The following is a 24,409-nucleotide window of genomic DNA, read 5'->3' as shown; positions in this document are numbered from 1 at the left end:
TTACATGCATTTGATGTAAAGTTCTCTTTTTGTTTTATAGGCTCAATTTATCGAGCTGTGGAAGAGTTTTTTCTCTTTATTTCGTGAGGATCCAACTCAAGAACAAGCTTTATACCAAGCCATTGCAAAGTGCGGAACGTTGCTATTACAAATTGGTGACGTTGCCAAGGAGACAGCTACTAACGGGGTCATTACAAGTGATAATATAAATGGCGTCACAAATGAAGAACTAGCTGAGTTAACTGAAACTATGTCTTTAGTAGATAACCCTAATCTGGACATCACATCAAATGAGACTTTTGTTTTTGTGCCGAAGTTACATGACTCTGAAACGTCGTCTATTTCATTGAACGATTTTTTAAGCGTAAAAACACAAGAGCACTCACAAGATCAGGATGTTTTAAATGAAACTGAAAATAAAACGGCAGGAGACACAAGTATGTCAAGATTTGATCCAGATAGTGTTACTAGCAGCCAAAAAATAGACTGTATGCCAGACAACGAATCAAGTACTACAAAACAAATATCTGGTGAAAATCAAACAGTTGGTTTACTAGATCAGGAATGGAAAATAAGATACGGGCAGTTCCTTGCCTGTATGCTCTCCGAACCAGTGTTGTGTGATCACTTTGAAAAACTGTTTGATTTGGGCACTGCCATGAAAAAATATAAGCAAGAAGGAGAGTTCAAAACAATATTCTCCCCCTGATCTGTCCCAAGTTCGAATCTTTTTGACAAGATGGTCTTGTTCTATCAATGGAGGTACTTAGCTATTAAAATATGAATAGGGGAATGATGGAAATTTGATCGGGTAAAATATCAGGAACTATTTTCATTCTCTCAGCCACGACATATATATATATATTGTTCTTTGAACAAGTATGCACATGATTAACCCACATTGTTTTTTTGCATTCGAGTATTCTTTATAACACACACACTTTTGCTACTGTTGTTCGTCAAAAAAGATGAGGGTAAGATTAGTTAAGCAAAGTCAGAAATTTTCGACTTTATGGCAGAGTGCACATTACAGAAGCTAAAAGGGATCTAAGAACGAGCTTGGGCAAAAGTTTTGAGATGAGGTATTTCCCGGCGCTATAAAATCGACTTTACTAAAATGTTTGCGATAGTGTATCCCTAATGGTTTTGTGAAGTATAAGAATGTCTGGTTTGTGTGGAATGTTATTTCAAACTACTATATAGAATTAAACATTTATACTTTGCCGTACGAATAATATATTTTTTTTATTATTTTTCTGCTTTAATATTTCTATGAGACTGTTTTAAGAATTGGATTAAGCCAATGTGTCATTTTATTTGGACTAATTTTGACGCTAATCAGCTTTTAACCGACCAGGATGGAATAAATTTTTACGCAATGCTATTTTTACCTGAATTTTTTTCTCTCTATATATATTTTGGGTCGTGTCAAGGATGAGAAAAGGCAATTATTAATATATTTCAAAAAACGAATTAAAATCCTCTTTTCCGTACATGGTCATTTACCAGTAAGGTATACTACTTTTAGCGCGATGTTAAAACTAGAAGTCTTAACATCGCGCTAAAAGTAGTATACCTTACCTGCTATAAAATTTGTACTCGCGATAATTGAATAAGGTATGGCAGAAAATTCTTTTTATTAATATTAGTGTAAAGTAAATATTTGTGTATATATTGCCAACAATTTTAACGTTATAATTCTTACGAACTTTTGAACTTAGTACAAAAAACATATTTTTTGAAAAATAGCACAATGTTGCTAAGTATGGAATCGCTAATCTAACAGTAACCGGAGCTGGTTTTGGTAAACTTTTTTTCTATGAAATAGAATTTTAAAAAATAATTATCTCTTCCTTTTTTAATTTCTTTTATCAAATTGTCCAGCTATTAAAATCTGTTTTAACACCTACCTTCAATTAAAAATGTTTGCCTTGCGGACGTTTAAATATGACTTCGTCAGATGTGACAAATTCATCTCTATATTAATAGTAGTTGAAAAAAATCGTGCTACGAGCACACAAAATTGCAACAAAAAACCACGTGCGGGATTTAAAAGACGGGCGATCCTGTGATCTTTTTGCAATTTATTAGAACCTGGGGTTAATTAAATTATAAACTGTACTATAATCGTGCTCATAATTATAGTAATAACCCCTATCTCAGTAAAATGTCATTACTTCATGCTAACAAGTGGACAAGGTTGCACGAAATTGCGATTTGGGAAATATTTACAACGGGCGGTCTCACGTAAAACCTTCCACGGACTAGCGACTAGTTCATAAATTCGCACGTCGCTACTTGCAGGTAGCATTTTGACTCATAGAGAGTCAAACAGACATAAACGGACAGATAGATAGATAAATAGACAGGCAGACACACAGACATACAGAAAATCCATGCATTAAAAAATAATGATGACGTAAAATTCTATCTATACTATTTATTTAAGGAATCTATTCTGTACTATTTTTAGAAAATGAATCAACACTCTACGTTTTATCTTACAGTTTCGTCCTTGCAAAAAATATCTGGAGCTTTACAATTCTAAAAGTAGTACCTTGCATAAGCAAATGAGAATTGCCTACTCAAGCCATGACCGGTGTTTTTAAGTTAGCAACACGCAGATGAAAGTGGCGGACACTGTGATCTGTTTTAACAAGATGAAAGCAGGGTAACGTTAGGAGAGTATGAGAAAGACTTTCTCACACGCCCACACACAGGCAAAATACAGGTATTGATACTAATGCACAGTATCATTGTAAGTATACAGATGGTACGTGCCGTTTCATGTTAACGATCATTGCACTTTTTGAAGGACAGCTACCTGCATATCCATACATAAAGCACGTTGAGCAATAACGATATATATTCTCAAAGGAACAACAGCAGTACACATTTTTTTATAAGCAACTCTACTTTTTGGTTCAGGGCTGAGGTTGCTATGGAATCTTAGAAATTCAGGGCTAAAGTTGCTTAGTAAGTTGCTAAGGAAAAATCGACCTGGAAAAAGAAAGTGTTAATGTTATGTTAGGGATTAAAATTCTAAACATTTTTAAGTCTACATCCACCGTCTAGGTAGAATACACAACCTGTCTGGTGGCGACCCAACATGTGTCTGAGATTTCAGTTTACCATTTAAACGCATTGTCACAAAAATTGCTTCAACCCATTATTCGGTTGGGTTAATTTTGAACTTTATGGTAAGTAAAAAGAGTGGTCGATCCCTTTTATGGGCTGAGGGTCGGGCAGCACTTTTAGGTAGCACCAAACCTTGTCACCTTAACCCGAGGATGACAGGAGTTGCCTTTACCCGAGGACAACCATGGTCGTGCACTCTCGTCAGACGATTGTACACGAAATTTTTGATAACCAACCCGGATCACGGACCACGTTATTAGCATCCTACCTTGCACTGATACATGATGGCAGAATTTTTTATTTTACTACTTGTGGCTAAACTATAACAAAATCAGAAGCTAAAGTTTAACTTTCCGAAAGGGGAGTTCCTTAAATCAAATCAATTGTTTCATCTAATTTTTCAAGCGTTTAGTCATTTAAAAAGTTTAAAATGTTTGAGGGAATTTCCCTGACTTTTTTCTTGTTTCTTTTTATAACTATATAAACAATATTGAACAAGTATGCACATGATTAACTTACATTGCTTTTTTGCATTCAAGAGAAACGAAAATATGAAGTAAATTTATAAGCCTATCCCTCATCTAAAACAAAAGTTATAGACCAGCAAATGTAAAAGTAAAAACTACAAACAGTTTCACTTATTGAGATTCAAGAAATATTATCGGACAACTAATCAAGGGTTAAAAAAATGTCGGCTGATAAAATTTAGGAAAATAAGATACGCTATTCGCGACTATTTTGTTAAATGTTTAATATATAATGTAATTCTAAACAATTTGAATTTTCAAATAACGTTATTTTAAAAAACATTGAAATATTACCAGGCGGGGTATTTATTGGTAGTTATGTCAAATAACTTCTGGATCTACGAAGTAGAATTTTGCGATATCTCCAATAATATATCCTCTTCTTCGCATAACGCGAAACAATCCTGCAATCAATAAAAATATAAATGCTGAAAGAAGCATACAAGAAACAAACAAAAATTCTTTGATAATCATTCTTTCGACAACTGTCATGTCCTTTTTAGGGCAAAATTTAAAGAAAGTACCTTGGTAATTTAAGGTATAAATTCCAAGTACAAATGTATTAAGAACGTTCTTCTGTTTATTAGTTTTGAGGTCCACTTTAATATGAATTAAACCCTTGATCTGATAAAAGGCAACTGAATTTTTTAACATTACTAATATTCTGCTGCTCTGTCCGTAGTATTTGTGATTCGATGACATCACTTGTTCTGTGGTTGGTGATCCATGTACGACATGATAACAGTCCTCACCAATCATGGTATATTCATGGCGATTATTATAGCTCGAGTTTTGTTTATTTCATTTTCACCCCAGAAAATTTTATTTTTAGTGTTATGCAAAAATATTTTGTGAATAAACTTTCAGGTGGGCCAATATCATCGCATAAGTTGTGCCAAAAAAGTTAAACACAGTCCAAAATCTTCATGTCTAGTAGATTTAAGTATAGAAAGACAACGGTTATCAAAATCAATTACCTGACATATCCCCCCCGCGTATTCCACATAATTTACCAGTCCTATATTTGGCGCAACTTTTAATGGGGGTAAACTTTCCATCCTTTTGTGAACAGCAATACTGTTGTGGACAAGGAATAAATTTAGAATGACCTTGGAAAATAAATCACCCAAAAAGTTTCATGCTTTTTACATAACTTTTACATTATCCACCTACAGAACATACGTGACACATTATTGTTTGTTCAATGGTTTACCTCCATTGTCTATATGTACCTCTACTATAGAACTTACAAGACAATGTTATATACATGTACCCTTACAAACACAAAGGAGAGCAAACTATATTATTTTGTGTTAATCGGTTGTTTAGAAACAAAATAAAACCTATTTTTGTGTACACTAAGACTTGTCGGAGTTTATGTTTCTGTCAAGTGTGTAAACGCCGTGTCAAAGCGAAAGGAAAAATTAGGTTTGTAAATTTATGACATTCTTAATTATTTTATCTATTTTTATTGTGTATGAGAAAGACATGGACGAAAATATCGTGGACAGGAATAGGATTCGAACTTAACTTCTAGAAAAATGATGGTGTTTGAGTTGCTTTTTATTTGAGCAAAACCTATGCTTACGAACAGCAAGCCACTTAGCTATTGTTAGTTAAATATTCCCCTGACAAATTTGGTTGTGGAAACTTTTAAGTTGTATATGAATTTTATCATGGTCTGTGAAACAAAGAAGTAAGGTGAAGAATGGATTTAGTTAATGCTAGAAGTAAAATAGAGCCTTAGCTATTTACTGATACTGGATGCAAACAGTTTCGTGTCAAAGCTGTTTTCTTGTTTTCTGACGAGAAAGAAGAAGCGTTGCTATTAGTTAGTTAAACTTTGAATTTAATTGGCTCCGTAGTTGGTAGACGGGTAATTTTAAGACAAGTTATTTAAGGCTCGAAATTTTAAGAATCATATGAGAATTAAAACAGAAGATATGCATATCACAAAATTGACTGTATAATGCCGGATTTGCTATTGCATCTGGATCTGTTCATTATTTTTACACAATCCTCTCGCAAAGAAGAAGTAACAATGTCAAAGAATAATAAGATCTGAAATAATTGGAATGTGTATAAGCACTTAGGTGTGTTATTTTGGACTTTTAAAAGTATGCTGAAGGCTTTTCTTTGGGAAACGTGTATGATTATTCTTTTGTAGCATTCCACTGAAGAAAATCTCCTTGTTTTTTAGATTTTTTGAACGAAATATGAAAAAGATTAATACACTAGTGACCGTCATTATTATTTTATCTTTTCATAATGGTATGTATTTTAAATTGCACACCGTGTTTTTTAGTTCTCATTTATACGTTATGAAGATTTGAAAGAAGGGTGTAACAATACTATGGTCTTAAATGCCACGCCATTGGAAAAAGTCAGGGGCAAAATAAATTTAGAATAATAATGGAAATGGTAGTTATAAATTTTTTAGATACATATGTTCACTTAATTTTGTATCAATGTTTCCATCAAATTTTGCAATGGGTTTGTTGTTTTTCGAATTGGTGTTTGAGAGATTCAAGTTCATGCTCCTTATACAATTTTTTGCTGCTTCTATGTGCAAAATATTAAAGATAATTTATATGGGTGCTGTCTAATTCTTAGTTTGTGTTCTAAGCAGAGCACTATTTCGTAATTCGCAAAACTGTAAATCCCCAAAAATGTAACACAGATATTATTTCTCATGCTGATAAAATATAAAGATACTCTTTTTTATTTGAAATCTTTTTTTATTTCGCTCTAACCGTCTTTTTATCGCGGTGGCTTATTTTGTCGCAGATTTTCTGTTTTGCTTATATTTATTGCCAGGTAATGTGTATGAACAAAGTATTCTGACTTCAATTTACATTCTTTTTCAATTGCATATCCGATAGACATAAATGGAAATTAGTATTGTTTACACCTAGAGTTGACTGAACATTGTGCAATTTAAACTCCCATATTATTTCTTATTATGTCCTATATCATTATATTTTATATTTAGTTTGTTTATCGAAGAAAATACACGTTTCACCATTTGGTCAAGATAAATTATCTTGTGGAAAACTTAATTCAAAATGTAAATCGATCAATTACAGTATCCAAAACGTCGCATTGAATAATGATACAGTCGTGTTAGAAGGTGGAAACAAAGAATCGTTTATTTATCGTCAGAACGAACCTATCTTGATTCTCAAGAATCTTTATATTACAACATCTTTAGATAGTAATTATCCAGCTATAATATCCAATCGGGGACCACCCAGTCTTCTTTATGCATTTCAGTTTAACACTACTCAATCGTTTCTTAGCTTGAAATCAATAAGCTTCCTTAATATTTACATTCTCACGTGGAAGGTATACGATACTTACAGTCGACTTGATGTTACCAACTGTACTGTAAATTTTAATCAGCAAAGTTTTGGCTTGGGAATTATTTATTATGACATGTATCCCTACGAGACAGATGCTAAGAATTTGAATGCAACTAGAAAAAGCTTAATTGAGATTAATATAAACCGATGCATCATAACTTTTGATTATCTTCTAATAAATATACGTGGTTTGGCATCTAATAACATTAATATCACCGTTAACAACTCGCTCATAGGCGGAGGCGTATTAATATACTTGGGTTATACGCCATTTAATGCACAAGAGCATTTACTCACAATAACTAATTCTGTATTTACACATCCATCGGGAATTATTGATAATATAATATTTTTTTATGCTCCAGGATATGGTGGTAAACTTGTGATCACAAATGTGATATTTTCTCAATGTTTTCCTACCGATTCGGTTATTCGAAGTGAACACGGTTTGGACACTGCAACATTCACAAATTCGATTTTTAAAAATACAAAAACTTGTATAGCATTGCATTACGTAGCTATTGTGATCAAAGGATGCGTTTTTAGTGGTAATATACAAGGTACATTAAACCTAAATAACACTGTCGTGTCTATTTTGACTTCGGTGTTTAGAAACAACGTTGGGGAGGTGGGTGGCGTTTTAAGGAGTAGCCACAACTCCATAACCATACTTAACTCAACATTTATTGAAAACTCGGCTGTTATCGGAGGAACATTTTATTTTGAAAATGATGAACTTATCCAATTAGAAAATGTGAACATAACAAGCGTTGTAACGTCATACACAGTGTTCGCTGCAGTGTTCTACAGCAGAAATGCTGTGTATATGAAAAATGTACGCATTAATGTTAAAACAAACTCAAGCGATGACGACATAATAACAATTTCTGCTTATGGCGATAAACCAATGGTTTTACTGCCTCCATGCCATTATACTTGTCCAGTTAACCAGCTTGTTATGTACAAGGCAAAAAGTGATTTCTATTTATGGAAATGTGTTGGTTGTGAAAAGGGTACATATAGTTTAAAGCAGTCGTATCAGTACTTGAACAAGACGGCTCATTTAGAAAGTGTCAACGTTACCTGTCATCAATGTCCTGCTGGAGGGCTGTGCGATGGTAATTTAATAAGTAAAGATAATTATTGGGGATATTCAAATAGAAATGGTATTGTAAAATTTTTGCCTTGCTTATCAGGGTATTGCTGCTCCAGTTTAAGTAGAAAATGTTTTAATATTTCAACTTGCGCAAGTAATCGTGCTGGAACGTTATGTGGCTCGTGCGTAAAGTCACACTATGTTGACTTTTTTTCCAATGACTGCGAACATGACAAGAACTGTCAAATACTTACTTTCTGGATTTATTTTGTTACATGTGGCTTAATTTTTGTTGGGATTGTTTGTTATTTAAAAGATATTCCAACCATCTTGACACAAATCGTGACCAAATGTAAATCCAGGAAGGAACCAGAAAACGTCAATCGGTTAACAATAGAAAATAACGAACATGATTTTACAGAAGCAATCACTAAATCAGATCCTGAAATAGTCACCCAGATGTCCGACACAATCAATGAAAATGAAACTGTATCTAGCGCCCAAAAAGTTAAACCAACAATTAATGCAACCACAAATACTATGGGTTTATTTAAAATCTTAGTGACATTTTACCAATTAGATGCTTTAATAAAATCACCGCGAAAAGGCTTAAACTACAGTATCCCATCATTTATCCGAAGTGTAATATCATCTTTTTTCAATTTAGAGTTGTCTATTACCAGTTTTACATCAAAAATATGTCCAATAAAAGGTATGAATATCATACAGAAATTAATAATAAAGGAGTATTTATTTACAGCTTATATGGTTGCCGTGTTGTTAGCATTTCTCCTCGTAAATAAAATAATAAAAATATGCAAACACAACAATAATAATGAAACAAGTGATGAACAAGATCGAATTGAGGGAGTTGAGGATGATTTGCAATACACAGAGTTATTACTAAGAAAGAATAAACATGCAAAATTAATGCTGTCCACTGATGTACAATTGAGAATCTGCATTATTCAAATTATTTTAATGGCGTTTGTGAATATTGCTACAACATGCTTTAAATTTTTAAGTTGTGTAGAAGTAAACGAACAATCTGTTTTATACATCAATGGCGATATCCAATGTTTCACATATTGGCAGTACATAGTTTTAATATTCACGATAACATGGGTTTTACCCTTTTGTTTCACAGTATATATATCAACACGTATGTTAAGGCAAGATGTGATCACGGTAAAGGAGTTTTATATATGTTTTTGCGCACCCATATGTGCTTTATTATATCTAGTAAAGAGGAAAGCATGTTCTAAAAAGCGAATATCACTTTTTTGTGCCGAACAAAAACAAATTGTAGCCATATTTGAAGAACCTTTTCGAATTGATCACAACAAAAACACTGTGTTATTGTGGGACTGTATTTTGTTGTCTCGACGCGTCATTGTTGCTGCCACTGTAGTTTTCGAAATTGAATCTATTCATCGCCTGTGTTACGTCAGTATAATTGTACTGATGTTCTTGTTGCACCACCTGATGACCCTACCTTACAAAAACAACACTTTGAACAAAACAGAAACATTTAGTTTGATTTCTCTCACGTTCCTGGTCATTGTTAACCTGTTCTGGACATTCATTTATAGTTACAATTTACCATATAACAGCGCTCTGGAAACAGTTGGGATCGTATTCACAGCTATTGAAGATTTTATACTGCTGACACCATTTACATTACTTGTTTTATATATTTTATGGTCTCTCATTGCACCACTATTGAAACGCTGTATTTCGACATTAAGAAAAAAGCACGAATAGTGAATAACGGGTAACCCACAGGAAAGTGCAATGTCTTTGTCTTCTTCTGGAATCGATAATTGGTACAATTAGTACAATCGAATTCTACAATCTGATTCTGTATTATTTTTTATTTGTTTTGTAACTCTATGCAAAAAACTATACGATAGAAATGTTCTTAAAATGTTTCTAAATGTTTGGAAAGTCGCAATGTTTTTATACAAACGGTTTTTACACATGCAGAAATAAAACGTATAATCAAGGAGGTTCTCTCTGTAAACCTCCGTAGTATAATAGATACGCGCTGGTATCATAGGTACGCCTTGGTATAATAGATACGCTTTGGTGTAATAGACACGAATTGGTTTAATAAATAAGCCTTGCTATAAGCTATCAGGATTTAAATAACTTCAAACTGGCCTAAAATGGTAACTAATTTTGAAGTTCCTACAGTTTTCATCTTAATTAATGATACTGGATTTCAAATTTTATAGACACGCAACGTTAGGTACTTGCCGCGTATTACGGTTTAAACAATGTAGGGTAACTATTTAGCAGGTTTTTGCTCTTAAAAATAAAGTTTGGTGCTGCCTAAAAGTTTTGCCCGATCCTCTGCCTGTAAAAGGGATCGACCACACTCTTTTTTTAAAAAATTGCCATGCAATTATATCAGTGTAACTGCCAGTGTATTGTTTCTTATATTTATCATTACAACAAAATAGGAATATGTAGGAGTTATCGCACAGTGCCGAGAAAAATATCGGAAATATTTTTTTGTGTTTTTTATATATGACGATATATTTCGAGAAAAAGCGCGGTAACTAGTTTTTATATAAACAGAGCATAATTCATTTGATATACTCGGCAGATGATGGTTGAATTTCCGCGCCCGAAGGTGTAGGAAATTCTTTAAAACCGTCGTTTTTTTCTTTTGGAGCATTTTTTGAGAAAAAATCGACCATGGGATTTCACGTTCCTCTAGGAGGAGATAGTATTGGTTTCCAACTGCTTACTGACTAACTAATTAACCCTGTCCCAGATGGTCAATTGCAACGTCACAGATTTAAACTTCGTACCCAAACTCTCTAAGCACCAGTAAGTCATCTAAATGACGTTTCAGGCTAAAATGGTATTTGTTTTCGACAAAATTTGGCACAGTTAACAAAAAAGTATGCTGAACATGATGGTGACATCAAAATTTTGATTTTTTGTAAACTAAATGCTGTTTAAGACCATAAACGATTCAATCGCAAGACTTTCAACCATGAATGATAGGCTGCATTTTTTGTTAGCAATTTCTTTTAAAATGTGAGTTTATTATGACACGTTTCGTTTTGTTTGCGTTTGTTGTAAGATGCAGCATACATCATGCACCAAACCTCTTCGAATATTTGGCACAATAACACAACGAATTAGCAGGTTGTCATCAAATAGTAGTAGCGAGCGGAAATTCTTAGAGCCCCCAGGACTTCTTGTTTAATTTCAATCACGGTTCAACATCAAAGTTTTTTTTGCAAAATAATATTTGTGATCTTTTAATTCATAATAAATTATTTTTAATCTATGATAAATTATGCGTGAGATGATATGTCACGCCTCAGGAAAATAAAAGAAAATAAATTTTAGAGTAATATATTCATGTTAATTCAATACAAAAGCAGTGATTTATCTTGTAAATTCTTGATTTCTTCTTCGTTTGTAGTGGAAAATCGTTCTATATTGTATGCTTAATAAGTACCGCTGATGTATAGTAAGTTAAACCATAGATATATCCATGGTTAAACAATCAAATTCAACACAAAACTTCTTTAACGTGTATATATTATAAGGTGTTTATTACATCAATTTTACATTCAACAAATATTTTTATTGTTATGAAAACAAAGCAGAAAAAATAATAATACGGGGAATTCCCTCACAATGTATAAATAATTAAACATTCAGATAATATGATCCAGCAGATTTGATTTAAGGAAATTCCCTTAAGGAATGTTGAATTTTGGTTTTAGATTCCGCTGTAGTTCTAGCCACAAGTATTAAAATAAAAATTTCTGACATCATGTATCACGGAAAGGTAGAAAACTGTTAATGTGGTCCGTGATCTGGGTCGGTTATCAACGAATTTCGTGTACAATCGGCACAATTGAGTGACGAGAGTGCACGACCATGGTCGTCCTCGGGTAAAGGCGACTCCTGTCATCCACGGGTTAAGATGACAAGGTTTGGTGCTGCCTAAAAGTGCTGCCCGACCCTCTGCCTGTAAAAAGGATTGACCGCACTTTTGTTTCCATCCATACGCTTTTTTCTACACTGGAAACTGCAAAAATAGACCGTGTCTTTGTCCTAATTTCTAATACAGAGGGGCGTCTAAAATTTAATTTAAGTGGATGTAAGCAGTTTTTTGTGACAAATCGTTTGAAGTATATGTAATACGATTTTTTTTATAAGAACATTAAAATTGTTTATGGCATTAGGATTTATTACTTTGGATTGGGTTTAAAGTCAAAAATAACTTTTAAAATTAATTATATTTCCTTGTGAACCACGTCACATCATTATTAGATCAAACTAATAACACACATACCCTACAAAACAAACTTTACATAATTGCTCTAAAGACAATTCAAAAATCTTAATGTTCTCCCAAATGGAACATAGTACTTTCATCTCATTTTTTTTTGTTCAATAAATGCCTATTATATTTTTTAATGGTCCTGCTTTCTTTAATTTTTTTTTTTACATAATCGTTCTCCTTATATATTTGCTTTTGCCTTTAAACCCAATTCAAAGTATTAAATAAATGATGGAAAGGTAATCCTTAAAAATCTTCCGTAGCATTAGATTTTTTTTTTGATATTCTAACACGTCCTTGGAAATAACAAAATAAATGATCTTGTGAGCAGACATTGTGATTCTTTTTATGCAAATCTTTGCAAAGCCTAGAATTGTCTTTAAGCTGAAATTTTCGACGCCTAAACAGACCGAAAAAATTCTTAATGAACCCACCGTTATCTTTTTATTGTGTATTGCGTGGTTGGAGTGATGAAAATATTTGGGACACAAAAACTCTACTGTCAGGCTGTCAGGCTCTAGCTTCGAGTTAGTACGTTTTTGCGGAAGAATATAAACATTTTTTGTTGTAAAAGGTTGGTTTGTCAATTAAAACGCTGAGATTAAGCATGTATGTCGTTGAACAAAAGAGTTGTTTATTACATCAAGGTGTTTATTACATCAATTTCACATTTCACATTCAACAAATATTTCTATTGTTATGAAAACAAACCAGAAAAAAAATAATACGGGGAATTCCCTTACAATGCATAAATAATTGAACACTCAGATATTATGATCCAGCAGATTTGATTTTAGGAAATTCCCTTAAGGAATTTTGAACTTTGGTTTTAGATTCCGCTGTAGTTCTAGCCACAAGTATTAAAATAAAAATTTCTGACATCATGTACCACGGAAAGGTAGAAAACTATTAATGTGGTCCGTGATCTGGGTCGGTTATCAAGGAATTTCGTGTACAATCGGCACAATTGAGTGACGAGAGTGCACGACCATGGTCGTCCTCGGGTAAAGGCGACTCCTGTCATCCTCGGGTTAAGATGACAAGGTTTGGTGCTGCCTTAAAGTGCTGCCCGACCCTCTGCCTGTAAAAAGGATTGACCGCACTTTTGTTTCCATACACATTTTTTTAAGAAGCGGCTAAGAGCGTAATACACAACACTACGCTTTTTTCTACACTGGAAACTGCAAAAATAGACCGTGTCTTCGTCCTAATTTCTAATACAGAGGGGCTTTCAAAATTTAATTTAGGTGGATGTAAGCAGTTTTTTGTGACAAATCGTTTGAAGTATATGTAATACGATTTTTTTTATAAGAACATTAAAATTGTTTATGGCATTAGGATTTATTACTTTGGATTGGGTTTAAAGTCAAAAATAATTTTTAAAATTAATTATATTTCCTTGTGAACTATGTCACATCATTATTAGATCAAACTAATAACACGCATACCCTACAAAACAAACTTTACATAATTGCTCTAAAGACAATTCAAAAATCTTAATGTTCTCCCGAATGGAACATAGTACTTTCATCTCATTTTTTTTGTTCAATAAAGGCCTATTATATTTTTTAATGGTCCTGCTTTCTTTAATTTTTTTTTTTTACATAATCGTTCTCCTTATATATTTGCTTTTACCTTTAAACCCAATTCAAAGTATTAAATAAATGATGGAAAGGTAATCCTTAAAAATCTTACGTAGCATTAGATTTTTTTTGATATTCTAACACGTCCTTAGAAATAACAAAATAAATGATCTTGTGAGCAGACATTGTGATTCTTTTAATGCTAATCTTTGCAAAGCCCAGAATTGTCTTTACGCTGAAATTTTCGACGCCTAAACAGACCGAAAAAATTCTTAATGAACCCACCGTTATCTTTTTATTGTGTATTGTGTGGTTGGAGTGATGAAAATATTTGGGACACAAAAACTCTACTGTCGGCTGTCAGGCTCTAGATTCGAGTTAGTACGTTTTTGCGGAAGAATATAAACATTTTTAGTTGTAAAATATTTAATCAATTCATACATTTGAGTTTATCTCAAGAGGTCTATAGATGAACCTCTATAGATCCCAGGACTTCTTTTTGCATACTTGTCAATAAGCGCAGTGCTGATGAGAGACAAATAGCCCTGGGAATGAGGTTGGTTTATAAATTAGAACGCTGAAATTGAGCATGTATGTCGTTGAACAAAAGAAGTGTTATCAATACATTATATTTACTCTAATGTTCACAAGGACGGACTAGACATTTATTCTTTCAAAGAAGAGACCGAATCTTTTTTGATCAAGAAAACGAGATATTTTTAACATAGCCTGAGAGTTATGAAACATAGAGATCATATAGGTTCAGCACAAATTTATGAAACGGAACAGCACTTCTCCTAAATAATAGTCTTATTTTGCTTTATTTCACTCCCACCGCAAAGTAATTTAATAACTTACTTTAATTACCGACTGGTAGCAGTGATAGATCTATCGCTACCAGTGTGGGAGGTCCTGGTTCAAACCCTGGCCGAGTCACGCCAGAAATTATAAAAGTGTGAATCTATTCTTTTTGCTTAGTATGACAATAGGATTGATATCTTAGGCGGTTGTCTAGTTGAGCGAATGCTGTGTTCGCAGGACTTATGTAGCTCAAATATGGGACTTTTAAATGCACTAGGACCCCCTTTGCAGGACCCTCGTCGATAGGAGTACCAATGGGAACTGAAGTAAACAATTTCAATAGTAATAATAATAATAATTTCTTTTTGCTAACAGACGGACAAAAAAGCACGAACTACCAACACCTGAAATATTTACGACGGTCGAAACTTCAAGGACTTGTGAACCCGTGAAATCTTCCACGGGCTGCGACAAACTATGCACGAAAGACCGATGCGGGGAATATGTACGATACGCAAATTCCCGTGTTTTTCTCCAGTAAGTTTTTTGTCCGTTTGTAATTTTCTTCAAAAACAAATATTTAAAAAAACGGCTTGGAGAACACACTGATATCATTCCCTCATTAGTTATTCTTGATTTTTGTTCGGATGAATAACTCAAGAGAGGTATTTAGTTTTTAATGTTCTTCGTGCTCCAAATTAGTCTCAGAATGTTGTTTTTAATACGTTGCACGTACTTATATACACCCCTGGGAATAATATAACATACATTCAGTGCTCGCTTTTTAAACTCTCAAGAACATGACAGTGGAATGGTAAGCTGGTGCGAATTAAATTTTATATATCTATACATCTTTATGTATGCTTTGTTGTCGCTTTTTTACTGTTTTTTTTTTCAAGTTTATTTATGTATTTCGAATTAAAGGCCCGTAAATTATGACGATGTCTTTGATTTTTTGTAATTTGTTGCATTAAAAAATGTATATATTTTATGTTTGTCCCAAAACTTTAAATATTTTTTGGAATTGTTTGGTAGAGCGTTCGCCTATATTGTGGAAGCTTTTGGTTTAATCCCCAGTCGTGTCATGCCTGAGAGTATGAAAGTTGGAACATATTCTTCTTGCTTAGTATTTAGAATAAGAATAAGATTGATATCTGAGGCAGTTGCTTAGCTAAGCGGCTGTTGTGCTCGCAGGCCTTCCGTAGCCCAAATAGGAGCTTAAAATGCATTAGGACCCCGTCGCAGGACTCTCATTGATAGCAGTACTATTAGGAATTGAAGAGGCTATCCTGCGTAAAAAATGCAAATACGAAGTAGCTAATCTTAATACAAATATACAAGATCTGTATCAAAACAAATTTCCCATCCTTAATATCAATGTTTTACCTGGAGCCCGAAAATAGAATAGTTTTACGCATGTACGCAATTTTTTCTAGTTATTTAATCAAACATACAGCAGGGTTGAAAGGACGCTTTAAAATTTAGTTACAATTTTTGGCTTACAAATCGAAATCCGACGTCAATTTGCCCTTAGTGGGAGGGGAAAGGGACAATTTAAGCGAATAAAAATAATTTTTAAACTGATTTGTTGCCATCACGTTTCACAGAACGTAAGGGAAACTAGACTGTTTTCAATAGAGTATATAATATAGTCTTGATCATATAGTCTACATTCAACCATCCCTGCTGAACTGCGTGTGTGGTGATAAAATCTAAACGCTGACTTGACATATATTTATCACTTGTAAGTCGCCCCTTACATCCAGTGTTTGAAAACTAAATTTTGACATTTTTGTACCGGCTTTAGCAATAGGTGTTTCGTTTAGAAAGACATGCGCCTATTTAACTCGCATATGTAGGCAGTATGAGAAGAACACTAGCAGACATTTTCAACAATACATATCTCTATAATAAAAGCCGTATTTTGTCTGCCTGTCCACATAAAAAATATTGTGCAACTGGCACACGAAATAGCGTATAATCTAAAGACGGACGAGCCCGTGGATTTTTTGATGGGTAACGAATAGTTAGCTAAACGAGAACAAGCCAATGTGCCTTTTTAAATCGCAACGTCACGGACACAAGTAAGGATTGACGGTTACAAAAAAGATCGTCTTTTTAAAATTACATTTACTAGCGTGGGCAGTGGCGGAAGTGATTTTACTAATAGGCGTGTGAACTATTAGTTATGTGATTTAGTTTTGTATTCATGGGTTGGAGGTTCAGTTCAAAGGGAGGACATATAGGGTAATTGCTGTTACAACAGTCAGTCTATGGCGTGTAGGAAAAAACAGTAATACGCCTTAAAATTAGTAATAGTTATCCTGTATAAATCTGGGCACTAGAAACTATTGTTCTATATTCGACTGCTGTTGCAAAAGCGTTGATTTGTAGAGGTCCTAAATGAAAATGCATTTTTGGAACTAATAAAACTAACGAAATTATTTTTGTTTCGTCTGTGAGATGTGTTACTTACCTTATGTTGACCACTGAAAAGATTTTTTTATTATTATTTATTAATTAAATTATCTTGTTAAACCTCTCTTTATTTCATCATCTAAACCTCTCTTTAAAAGAAAAAACGCGCGAAAAGATTAATAATCATTGCTAGGGTACTTTGTTGTCTGTCTGAATAGGGTACACAGAAAGCGATTTTAAAATGGATTATATATTAAGTTAACAAAACGTCGGGGCCACTCGCTAAACACTCCAGACTAAATTTTCAAGCTTATACAAAAAACTCTTGCGGTGTGACACACTTTTTAAAAGATCTTTTTTTAGTCGACAAATAAAAAGCTTCATAAAGTTTGAGCCGCAATTGGTGATTAAGGACAAGACATAGATGTTTCATGTGCGATACTGGTGAGTAGTCCAATTCATTATTTTTCTAAAATACGAGGAGTGCTGACAACATGGTCCTCAGGAGCTACGGCGCTTCAGCGGTGCGGTTGTTTTCGCCTGACTGCAGCCCGGATACCGTTGAGACCCGTGCGAGGGGTTAACAATGGGCTGAGCCAGAATCGTGCTTAAAACGATTCAGTTGGACGAAGTTGCAACCCAACATCGCATTGAGATGTTTAAACAGTCATTTTATTTTTTTAATATCGCAATTAACAACAGGATTTTTTTCAACCCTATTCTGGGCAGGTTTTTTAAGGGCTTTACAAATAATCCTCCATGGCAACAGTTTCGAATACGGTTAAACATGTTCCCAAACCAACCATTCAACCATAATGTCGGTACTTAGTCGGGGACTAATTCAGTCTCTGCAAAATTGTGTTACTCTACATCCCCTGATAAATTTCTGTCGCAAAAGTAATTTCTTCCGTGTCAGCTACGAAAAAAGAAGGTCTAGAGACTAGATTTGTTTTTACCACATTGTTTCTTATTCTTGTTATTTTTTCTGTTTCAAAGCTAGTAATACAAAAACTCGTTTTTTCATAAAAACTAATATAAAATATTGGACTATATATTATAAAATATAAATGACAATATCAATCAAGATAAGTTTCTCCGACACCTTACAGAAATTAATTTTACGCGTATCTTAAACACATTCGTAAAAACAGTTGTTTTTAATCTCAAAATTGCCATATCTTCAATGACATTTTCCCATTGAATAATCCCTTCAGCACAATAACTTGTATACATCCCATTGCTATTATCAATAGACAAGTTGCAAATGAAAAGTAGGCTACCCAAGAATTGTTTTGTTTTTGCAGGTAGTGTGAGAACGCCATTTTAGCAGTGCTTCTGCGCATGTGCGTATCAATGGTGTCGAGGTTGAGTGACAACAGCGTTAGCGTTTCCTGAAAGAAAAAAGAACGATTCTTTTATAGGAAGTAAAAAACGAAAAGTCTTATTGTTTTGGGGGATTCCATGGCTCTTTACATTACTGCCAAAAATACGTACAACATTGCTTTAACTTGCTCGCCTGCTACAGAAGCTGATTAGCGGTCATTAGATGGCACCAAATGGGATGAGAATACTACATTAAAGTCCGTCGAGGAGGGGACTCGAACCTGAAACCATACGATTACAAGACGAATGCGCTACCACTATACTATCTTATACCTATTTCAGAAGAGAATAATTCTGGCAAGCTTAAGGACTTCTTAAATCTTTCTTAAGGCTTAACCCTATTAAACCTGAACGTGTTTGGAGTAGCAATGAGGAGGGGTAAAGTGTCTGTGGGTCCTATATATTGAACCACTCATGCTTGGTGATGAAACTTGATCGTTGTAAAATGTCTCGATACAAACTCATTTCAGGTAAATAAAAAATATGTTGTCAGAAATATTGGCACATATAAAAAATAGTCCCCCATTCTTTAATATACTTAATTTCCCCAAGTTACTAATGCCATGGCCTTGATTCGTAGTATACCTGTGGGCTAAACAAGTAAATATTTTCACACTAAAATAGGTTATTTATACGTCAATTAAAATAGAATTGTAAATGACATCATATCTGGAAGAAATTTTCTTAATTTAATGAGAAGAAGCTCAACTGTTTGTCAGAAAGGAAAGATAATTTATTTCATGCCTTCTTTGTAAATATAGTTTTTTGTTTGGCAAAAGTTTTTCGCAGAGTATTCGTTTTATACAATGACCGATCAACGCGGAGATAATGAAACTAAATAACCGAAGTACCTGTATAGCACCCATTGTGCTGTTATCGATGTCGTCCTTTTGTGTCTCGTACGCATGCGCAGCTCTTTCTATTTGATTCTTCGGTTTCATTTTCTCCATCTGTTTTAAGACAAACTTTCTCTTTTCAGCTTTGATTTGTTTATCCAGCCTAGCTTCATGACCGCCATCTTCCTCATGCATGTCATATTCAAAATGTACCGTGACCGGTTCCGTATAAGAATGTGTATTTAAGAAGCAAAATGCATACTCTCCCGGGGCCGATACTTTTTCGTTTAGTCGTAGACCGTCTACTTTTTCTTCGTTGTGGATAATCTCTTGTCGGGGACCGATAAGTCTTATACCAATTTTACGACCCTCTGTTATCTAAATATAATAAAATTAATTTTTATAAGAAGTAGCCTCAGATTCGATTAAATATGGAGAACATCTTTAAAACGATTCCAGCCAGGAGAAAACATAAGGAACCGAGTAAAAAAGAAAATAATTTTGAACATGACCAATCACATAACACCTAATGTAATCGTCAGGTTCACAGTTGTAAGAAACACTATCTTGCATTTTCAGGAACTTTGGTACTGGGGGATGGGGGAGATATACGCAAGTACCCTACTTATGACGAAAGAAAGAAAGGGCGCTTTTATGGCTAGGCTGCATTATTTTTTATTTTTTCTTACGTTTTTGCTTTAAAAAAATACGTTTACGACAAACTCGGGTAGTATTACTACTTTTTATGCTCGCTTTAAAGGCAAAAATTTCTAACTTATTCGTGCAAAAAGAATTCTAAAAGCATATGCGGTGCCATGAAAAATGGCTAAGGCTTAAATTGGATCGAAATTTTTTTTACTAAAAATTATTATCTGAGAAAATGTTTAAGCTTTACCAATCACGCACCTGCACGTCAACAAACATTCGGTCACCATGTTCTTTTTCCATATATAGACAGTCCTGCCTATTGGCTGGAATAATTATGCTCAGAGAATTACCATGGCAGTATTGTAATACTAGGATTAACATGGAAGCATATAAAAATTCTTTTAACACCATTTCGGTTTATGTACTAAAACCTATAAAGAAAAATACATAGAGAGAATGTGATCAATTGAAAGTTATGTATATTCTGCGGGTATTATGTATAAGGGTTGGGTTGAGGTATTGTTATTATGCATGATAACCGGTTTATATACATACTGTCAGAATTTATCACAATATTCGTAACATATATACAAAATTATGCATTTGTGCGGTGAAAAGACATAAAAAGGCACCGCAGATTCGAGATTGAATGTATTTCAACATCGATCTTAAACCTTCTATTTACATTTTTTCCTGTCCCTGATTAAGGTGAAATTCATGCAAACCGGTTTGTGTATGAGTTTTTAATAGTATTATTTTTGAAGTGCATGTTTTTTGTATTGATATGAATCGTTGAAAAGGGTAAGGGGTAAAAAATAACGCCTCACTACTTACGCGGGCAGAAATTTTTCGCGGGCAAAAACTTTTGCATTTTTCGCATTTTTGGACCTTTTTCGCGAAAGTTTTTGTCTCAACAAATCACAAGTTTTTCACGCGAAATCAATTTTTGTCTCAACAAATCACAAGTTTTTCACGCGAAATCATAGCCGACTTAAAACACGCGAAAGTTTTTAACCCGAGAATAGCCTTTTTCTTCGATTCGCGAAAGATTTTTTTGCGAAATTTGTTCAAAAAAACTGCAACACGCTAAAGTTTATTTCATTAATTACGCAGAAGTTTCTGCCCGCGAAAGTATTCCTAATGTCAGTACAGATAAATTTTCAATAGTTAAATGCTCAGGGAATTTACACTGTGTTGAAAGTTATCGGCAATTGGTCACGTATATATGCTGCCCATAACTAAGACGTACAATGGACTTTTGTAGAATTGAGTTCAAGATAGCAAAAAGCTCGTGCAGTCTAGAATTATCCCCAAACATAATTCAACCAAAACACTATAAAGGTCATCAGACAACACTAAAAAAGTCAGCAGACAACACTATAAAAGTCAGCAGACAACACTACGAAAGTCAGCAGACACTATTTTTGTCCAATGAAAATCGTGAATGTAAACAAGGAGTTGAGGAGAATCTGTCAAAGGGTGTTTAAAACGCAGAGTGAGAATCAAACAGTATTCTTTGAAACCGGTCGACTGATGTCGACCACAAGTAATTAGGTGGCGACAAATTTTGCAGTCTTCTTATCAATACATTTTTGTCCATGATTGAACATCGAGTTGGAAACTTTTAAACTTTGGATTAAAACTTTTCAACTTTTCTCAGCTTTTTCAAACTTATCAAAGGTCAGGGTGAACTTAAGATTATGATTAATACATATTCTTAAAATGTGCAAATTTTAGCTGACATCAGTCGACCATTTTCTCCGAACCTTCAAGGGGCTTGAAACGATTTATTTTGTTGTGAGGGCGTGCTAGAGAATGCCACTACCAAATTTCAAACGATACCAAACCCCTTCCCCCCCCAGCCTAGCGTGTTTAAGTAGAGATTCTGAAGCACTGATCATTTGCGATGTTTAAAAAATGATGAAAACGCTGCAGTTCTTTCAATAATTTGGTCAGCGATGTCCTCAAAATAGCTGCAACCAGCTTCATTTCAAACTCCCTCAGTGAATTATATGCTCAACCTTAAACATACAAGAATACAAATGAGCAGTTAAAATTAATCAAATAATAAATAAAAGACAAAAATCTAGAAAACTACATCACACCTGTCCACAATACTAATTTTCTTTGCTATCAAAGTTCTAATATCCTTTATCTAATAATGGCAACAACTACAAATTGTTAGCAACATGAGCAAGAATATATTTATATTTATATGTTTAATATATTTTTCCCCTCTAACTACATACTTTGAACGATCTTGTAGTTCGTATTTTTGAGAATCATTCTTCTTTTTTTTTTTTTCAACAACATCTTTCCACGATGTAAGTTATCTATCATCTTTCTAATCACACGTATGCTTTCGTAGTTAACTTATCAAATTAATTACCGCTTTAATGAGCTCGCTCATTAGATGCTATTCACAGAACAATGAATTTAGATAGTTGTTACATAAATCACCTATCTCCACAATTACTTCTCTCCTTGTGAGCAAATGATATTGTACAACACATCATTGTGTTTGAAAGTGTTGAGGTTATATAACCGCAACAAAGGTTATTTGTGATAAACCTTTCGCATTGCAAACATAACAGTCAGTTCACTTTGAATATAGCGTTTCCAACGAATAATGGGATTATCAAAGAGACTTTTCTCGCGCACAAACAGACAGACGAAAATATAGCATAGTTATCACTAATGCGCCCCGTTTTCCAAAAAAATTTGTGTACAGGAAAGTACTAACATCCAAAACATATCATCAAGGGACTTAAATCTCTCATCATTTCAAGGTTAAAAAATCATTAGAGGACAAATGTTGAATAACACTGACAAGTAAAGAACCATTACAATGTTTCCGGGTATATATATATTTAAAAATAAATATTTGGGAGTTCAAATGCAAGATACATAATGGGAAATTTTTTGGATAAATTTTCGCGAATCTACAAATTAGAAGGTTTTGCCGAGATAAACTTTCGCGATTTGTGATTTTTTATGTTCTTATAAAAAAGTGGCTTATATTTCTTATGATAGAAAAGTCATTTTTAACGATGTAATTTTCTTTCTAATGGTATGTAAAAACTTCTATCTACAAATTGGGTTCATCGTCAAAATCACAGAACAGATCAAGCACATTTCTAGGCTCGTCTTCTTCCGGCTCCCACGCATCGTCGTCATCGTCTTCGCCAGTAACTCGGTTATAAGCCATACATACATTTAAAACATCATTGCTTTTGTTTATTCCAAACTCTTTCCCAGCGCCAGTTGTCTCTTTTTTGTCGGGAGGGCGAGCCAAGTGAGGGCGAGTCAAGAAATAACTTTTAAAACCAGCAAATTTTTTTTAAATTTTAGTGGATAACCTCTCGCGAATTGACAATTTAGAAAGTTTGTACCGAATAAACTTTCGCGAATGGCCATTTTTGAAAGTTTCGCGAGACAAAGTTTCACGAAGAAGGCCAAAAAACGCGAAGTTCGGGAAAGTTTCTCTCGCGAAAGTTTCTCCGAATAAAGTAGTTAGTACAGCGGATATATCCCTGAAAATACTACAGTGAACTCTATATAACTCAAACCCCAACAACTCAAATCTTTCCTTAACTCAAACGTTTATTTGGTATCTTTGGGTATTTCTGTATCTAGAACTTTATATAACACAAACAGTTTTTTGCATTGTTTTCGGCTCTGTAAACGTAAATAAAGTCTTAACTGATTCGCATGTTTCATATCTACATATGTGTGAGGGATCTTAAATGTTTCAAATGTCATTCGAACAAAATGTAAACACGATTCTATTAAAGTTTTACAATCATGGCGTCTGTTGCTGGGACAAAACGTTAAGCAGAAAACAAGTACTGCAAAATAAAATACAAAGCGTTGAAGTAGTTGGAGAAAGGAACTTTTACAAAAGACAAAGGCATTACGAACTTATGAAAGTTCACTTGTCAATGATCGCAAACAGACTTAGGTTATTTGGTTTCAAATTCTTAACCCATACTAATTTTTGCTGACGTCAGCACACCCCGTTTCCCCGAATTTTAGCACCTTAGCGGGCCGTCGTGTGGATTGTTCCAAAATGCGGACATGGCAGAAACTGCCAGTAGCGCATTTCCGTCGCTATTTACCTGGCCTACACATCTTCCAAAGCGAAGCTTTTGCAGCCTGCCGGCTGCAGAGTTTTCAGAAGGCGATTCCATTTGGCCAGTTCGAAAAAAGTCAAAAATCGGCCTTTTTCAATAATATAATGTCCAGGATTGTAGCTAGCTAGCTATAGAGTTTTCTACTTTTGCTGATTTTTACCAAATCTTT

At 34.0% G+C, this 24,409-nt stretch overlaps 3 protein-coding genes and 1 pseudogene across 3 annotated transcripts in view; 3 read left to right on the top strand and 1 right to left on the bottom strand.

Annotated features, from left to right (window-relative positions):
* The window catches only part of LOC130628755 (TBC1 domain family member 9B-like), an 85,363-nt gene extending 83,519 nt beyond the window's left edge, over window positions 1–1,844 (top strand). The window contains exon 29 of the mRNA XM_057441758.1: window positions 41–1,844. Within this exon, the coding sequence (XP_057297741.1) occupies window positions 41–709 (669 nt within the window). The 3' untranslated portion in view covers window positions 710–1,844. The remainder of the gene's footprint in view (window positions 1–40) is intronic.
* Window positions 1,845–4,924: 3,080 nt separating this feature from the next.
* On the top strand, window positions 4,925–10,119 carry LOC130629190 (uncharacterized). Its single transcript, XM_057442321.1, has 3 exons — window positions 4,925–5,093; window positions 5,866–5,936; window positions 6,658–10,119. The coding sequence occupies exons 1-3, from the start codon at window positions 4,933–4,935 to the stop codon at window positions 9,885–9,887; spliced, it is 3,462 nt and encodes a 1,153-aa protein (XP_057298304.1). The 5' UTR covers window positions 4,925–4,932; the 3' UTR covers window positions 9,888–10,119.
* A 7,235-nt stretch (window positions 10,120–17,354) lies between these two features.
* The window catches only part of LOC130629068 (insulin-like growth factor-binding protein complex acid labile subunit), a 36,435-nt pseudogene continuing 29,380 nt past the window's right edge, over window positions 17,355–24,409 (top strand).
* Window positions 17,972–21,182, bottom strand: LOC130629060 (transmembrane emp24 domain-containing protein-like). The gene is made up of 3 exons (XM_057442158.1): window positions 20,366–21,182; window positions 19,475–19,837; window positions 17,972–18,631 (listed from the first exon to the last, which is right to left on the bottom strand). Exons 1-3 carry the CDS (start codon window positions 20,516–20,518, stop codon window positions 18,404–18,406), a joined length of 744 nt encoding a protein of 247 aa, XP_057298141.1. The 5' UTR covers window positions 20,519–21,182; the 3' UTR covers window positions 17,972–18,403.

Source organism: Hydractinia symbiolongicarpus, chromosome 15, assembly GCF_029227915.1.
Source record: "Hydractinia symbiolongicarpus strain clone_291-10 chromosome 15, HSymV2.1, whole genome shotgun sequence".
Classification (NCBI taxonomy): domain Eukaryota; kingdom Metazoa; phylum Cnidaria; class Hydrozoa; order Anthoathecata; family Hydractiniidae; genus Hydractinia; species Hydractinia symbiolongicarpus.
Note: the sequence above shows the minus strand (reverse complement) of the source record. Positions and strands in the feature narration are given on the sequence as shown.

What these genes read in the sequence shown, in the direction of transcription:
- LOC130629190 (XM_057442321.1), top strand. Translation starts at nt 4,933, where the DNA reads ATGTACCCTTACAAACACAAAGGAGAGCAAACTATATTATTTTGTGTT. An exon ending in AAAGCGAAAGGAAAAATTAG is followed by an intron (nt 5,094 to 5,865) that starts GTTTGTAAATTT and finishes CTTGTTTTTTAG; the next exon opens with ATTTTTTGAACGAAATATGA. An exon ending in TATTTTATCTTTTCATAATG is followed by an intron (nt 5,937 to 6,657) that starts GTATGTATTTTA and finishes TTTTATATTTAG; the next exon opens with TTTGTTTATCGAAGAAAATA.
- LOC130629060 (XM_057442158.1), bottom strand. Translation starts at nt 20,518, where the DNA reads ATGGTGTTAAAAGAATTTTTATATGCTTCCATGTTAATCCTAGTATTA. An exon ending in GAATGTTTGTTGACGTGCAG is followed by an intron (nt 19,838 to 20,365) that starts GTGCGTGATTGG and finishes TATTATATTTAG; the next exon opens with ATAACAGAGGGTCGTAAAAT. An exon ending in GCACAATGGGTGCTATACAG is followed by an intron (nt 18,632 to 19,474) that starts GTACTTCGGTTA and finishes TTTTTCTTTCAG; the next exon opens with GAAACGCTAACGCTGTTGTC.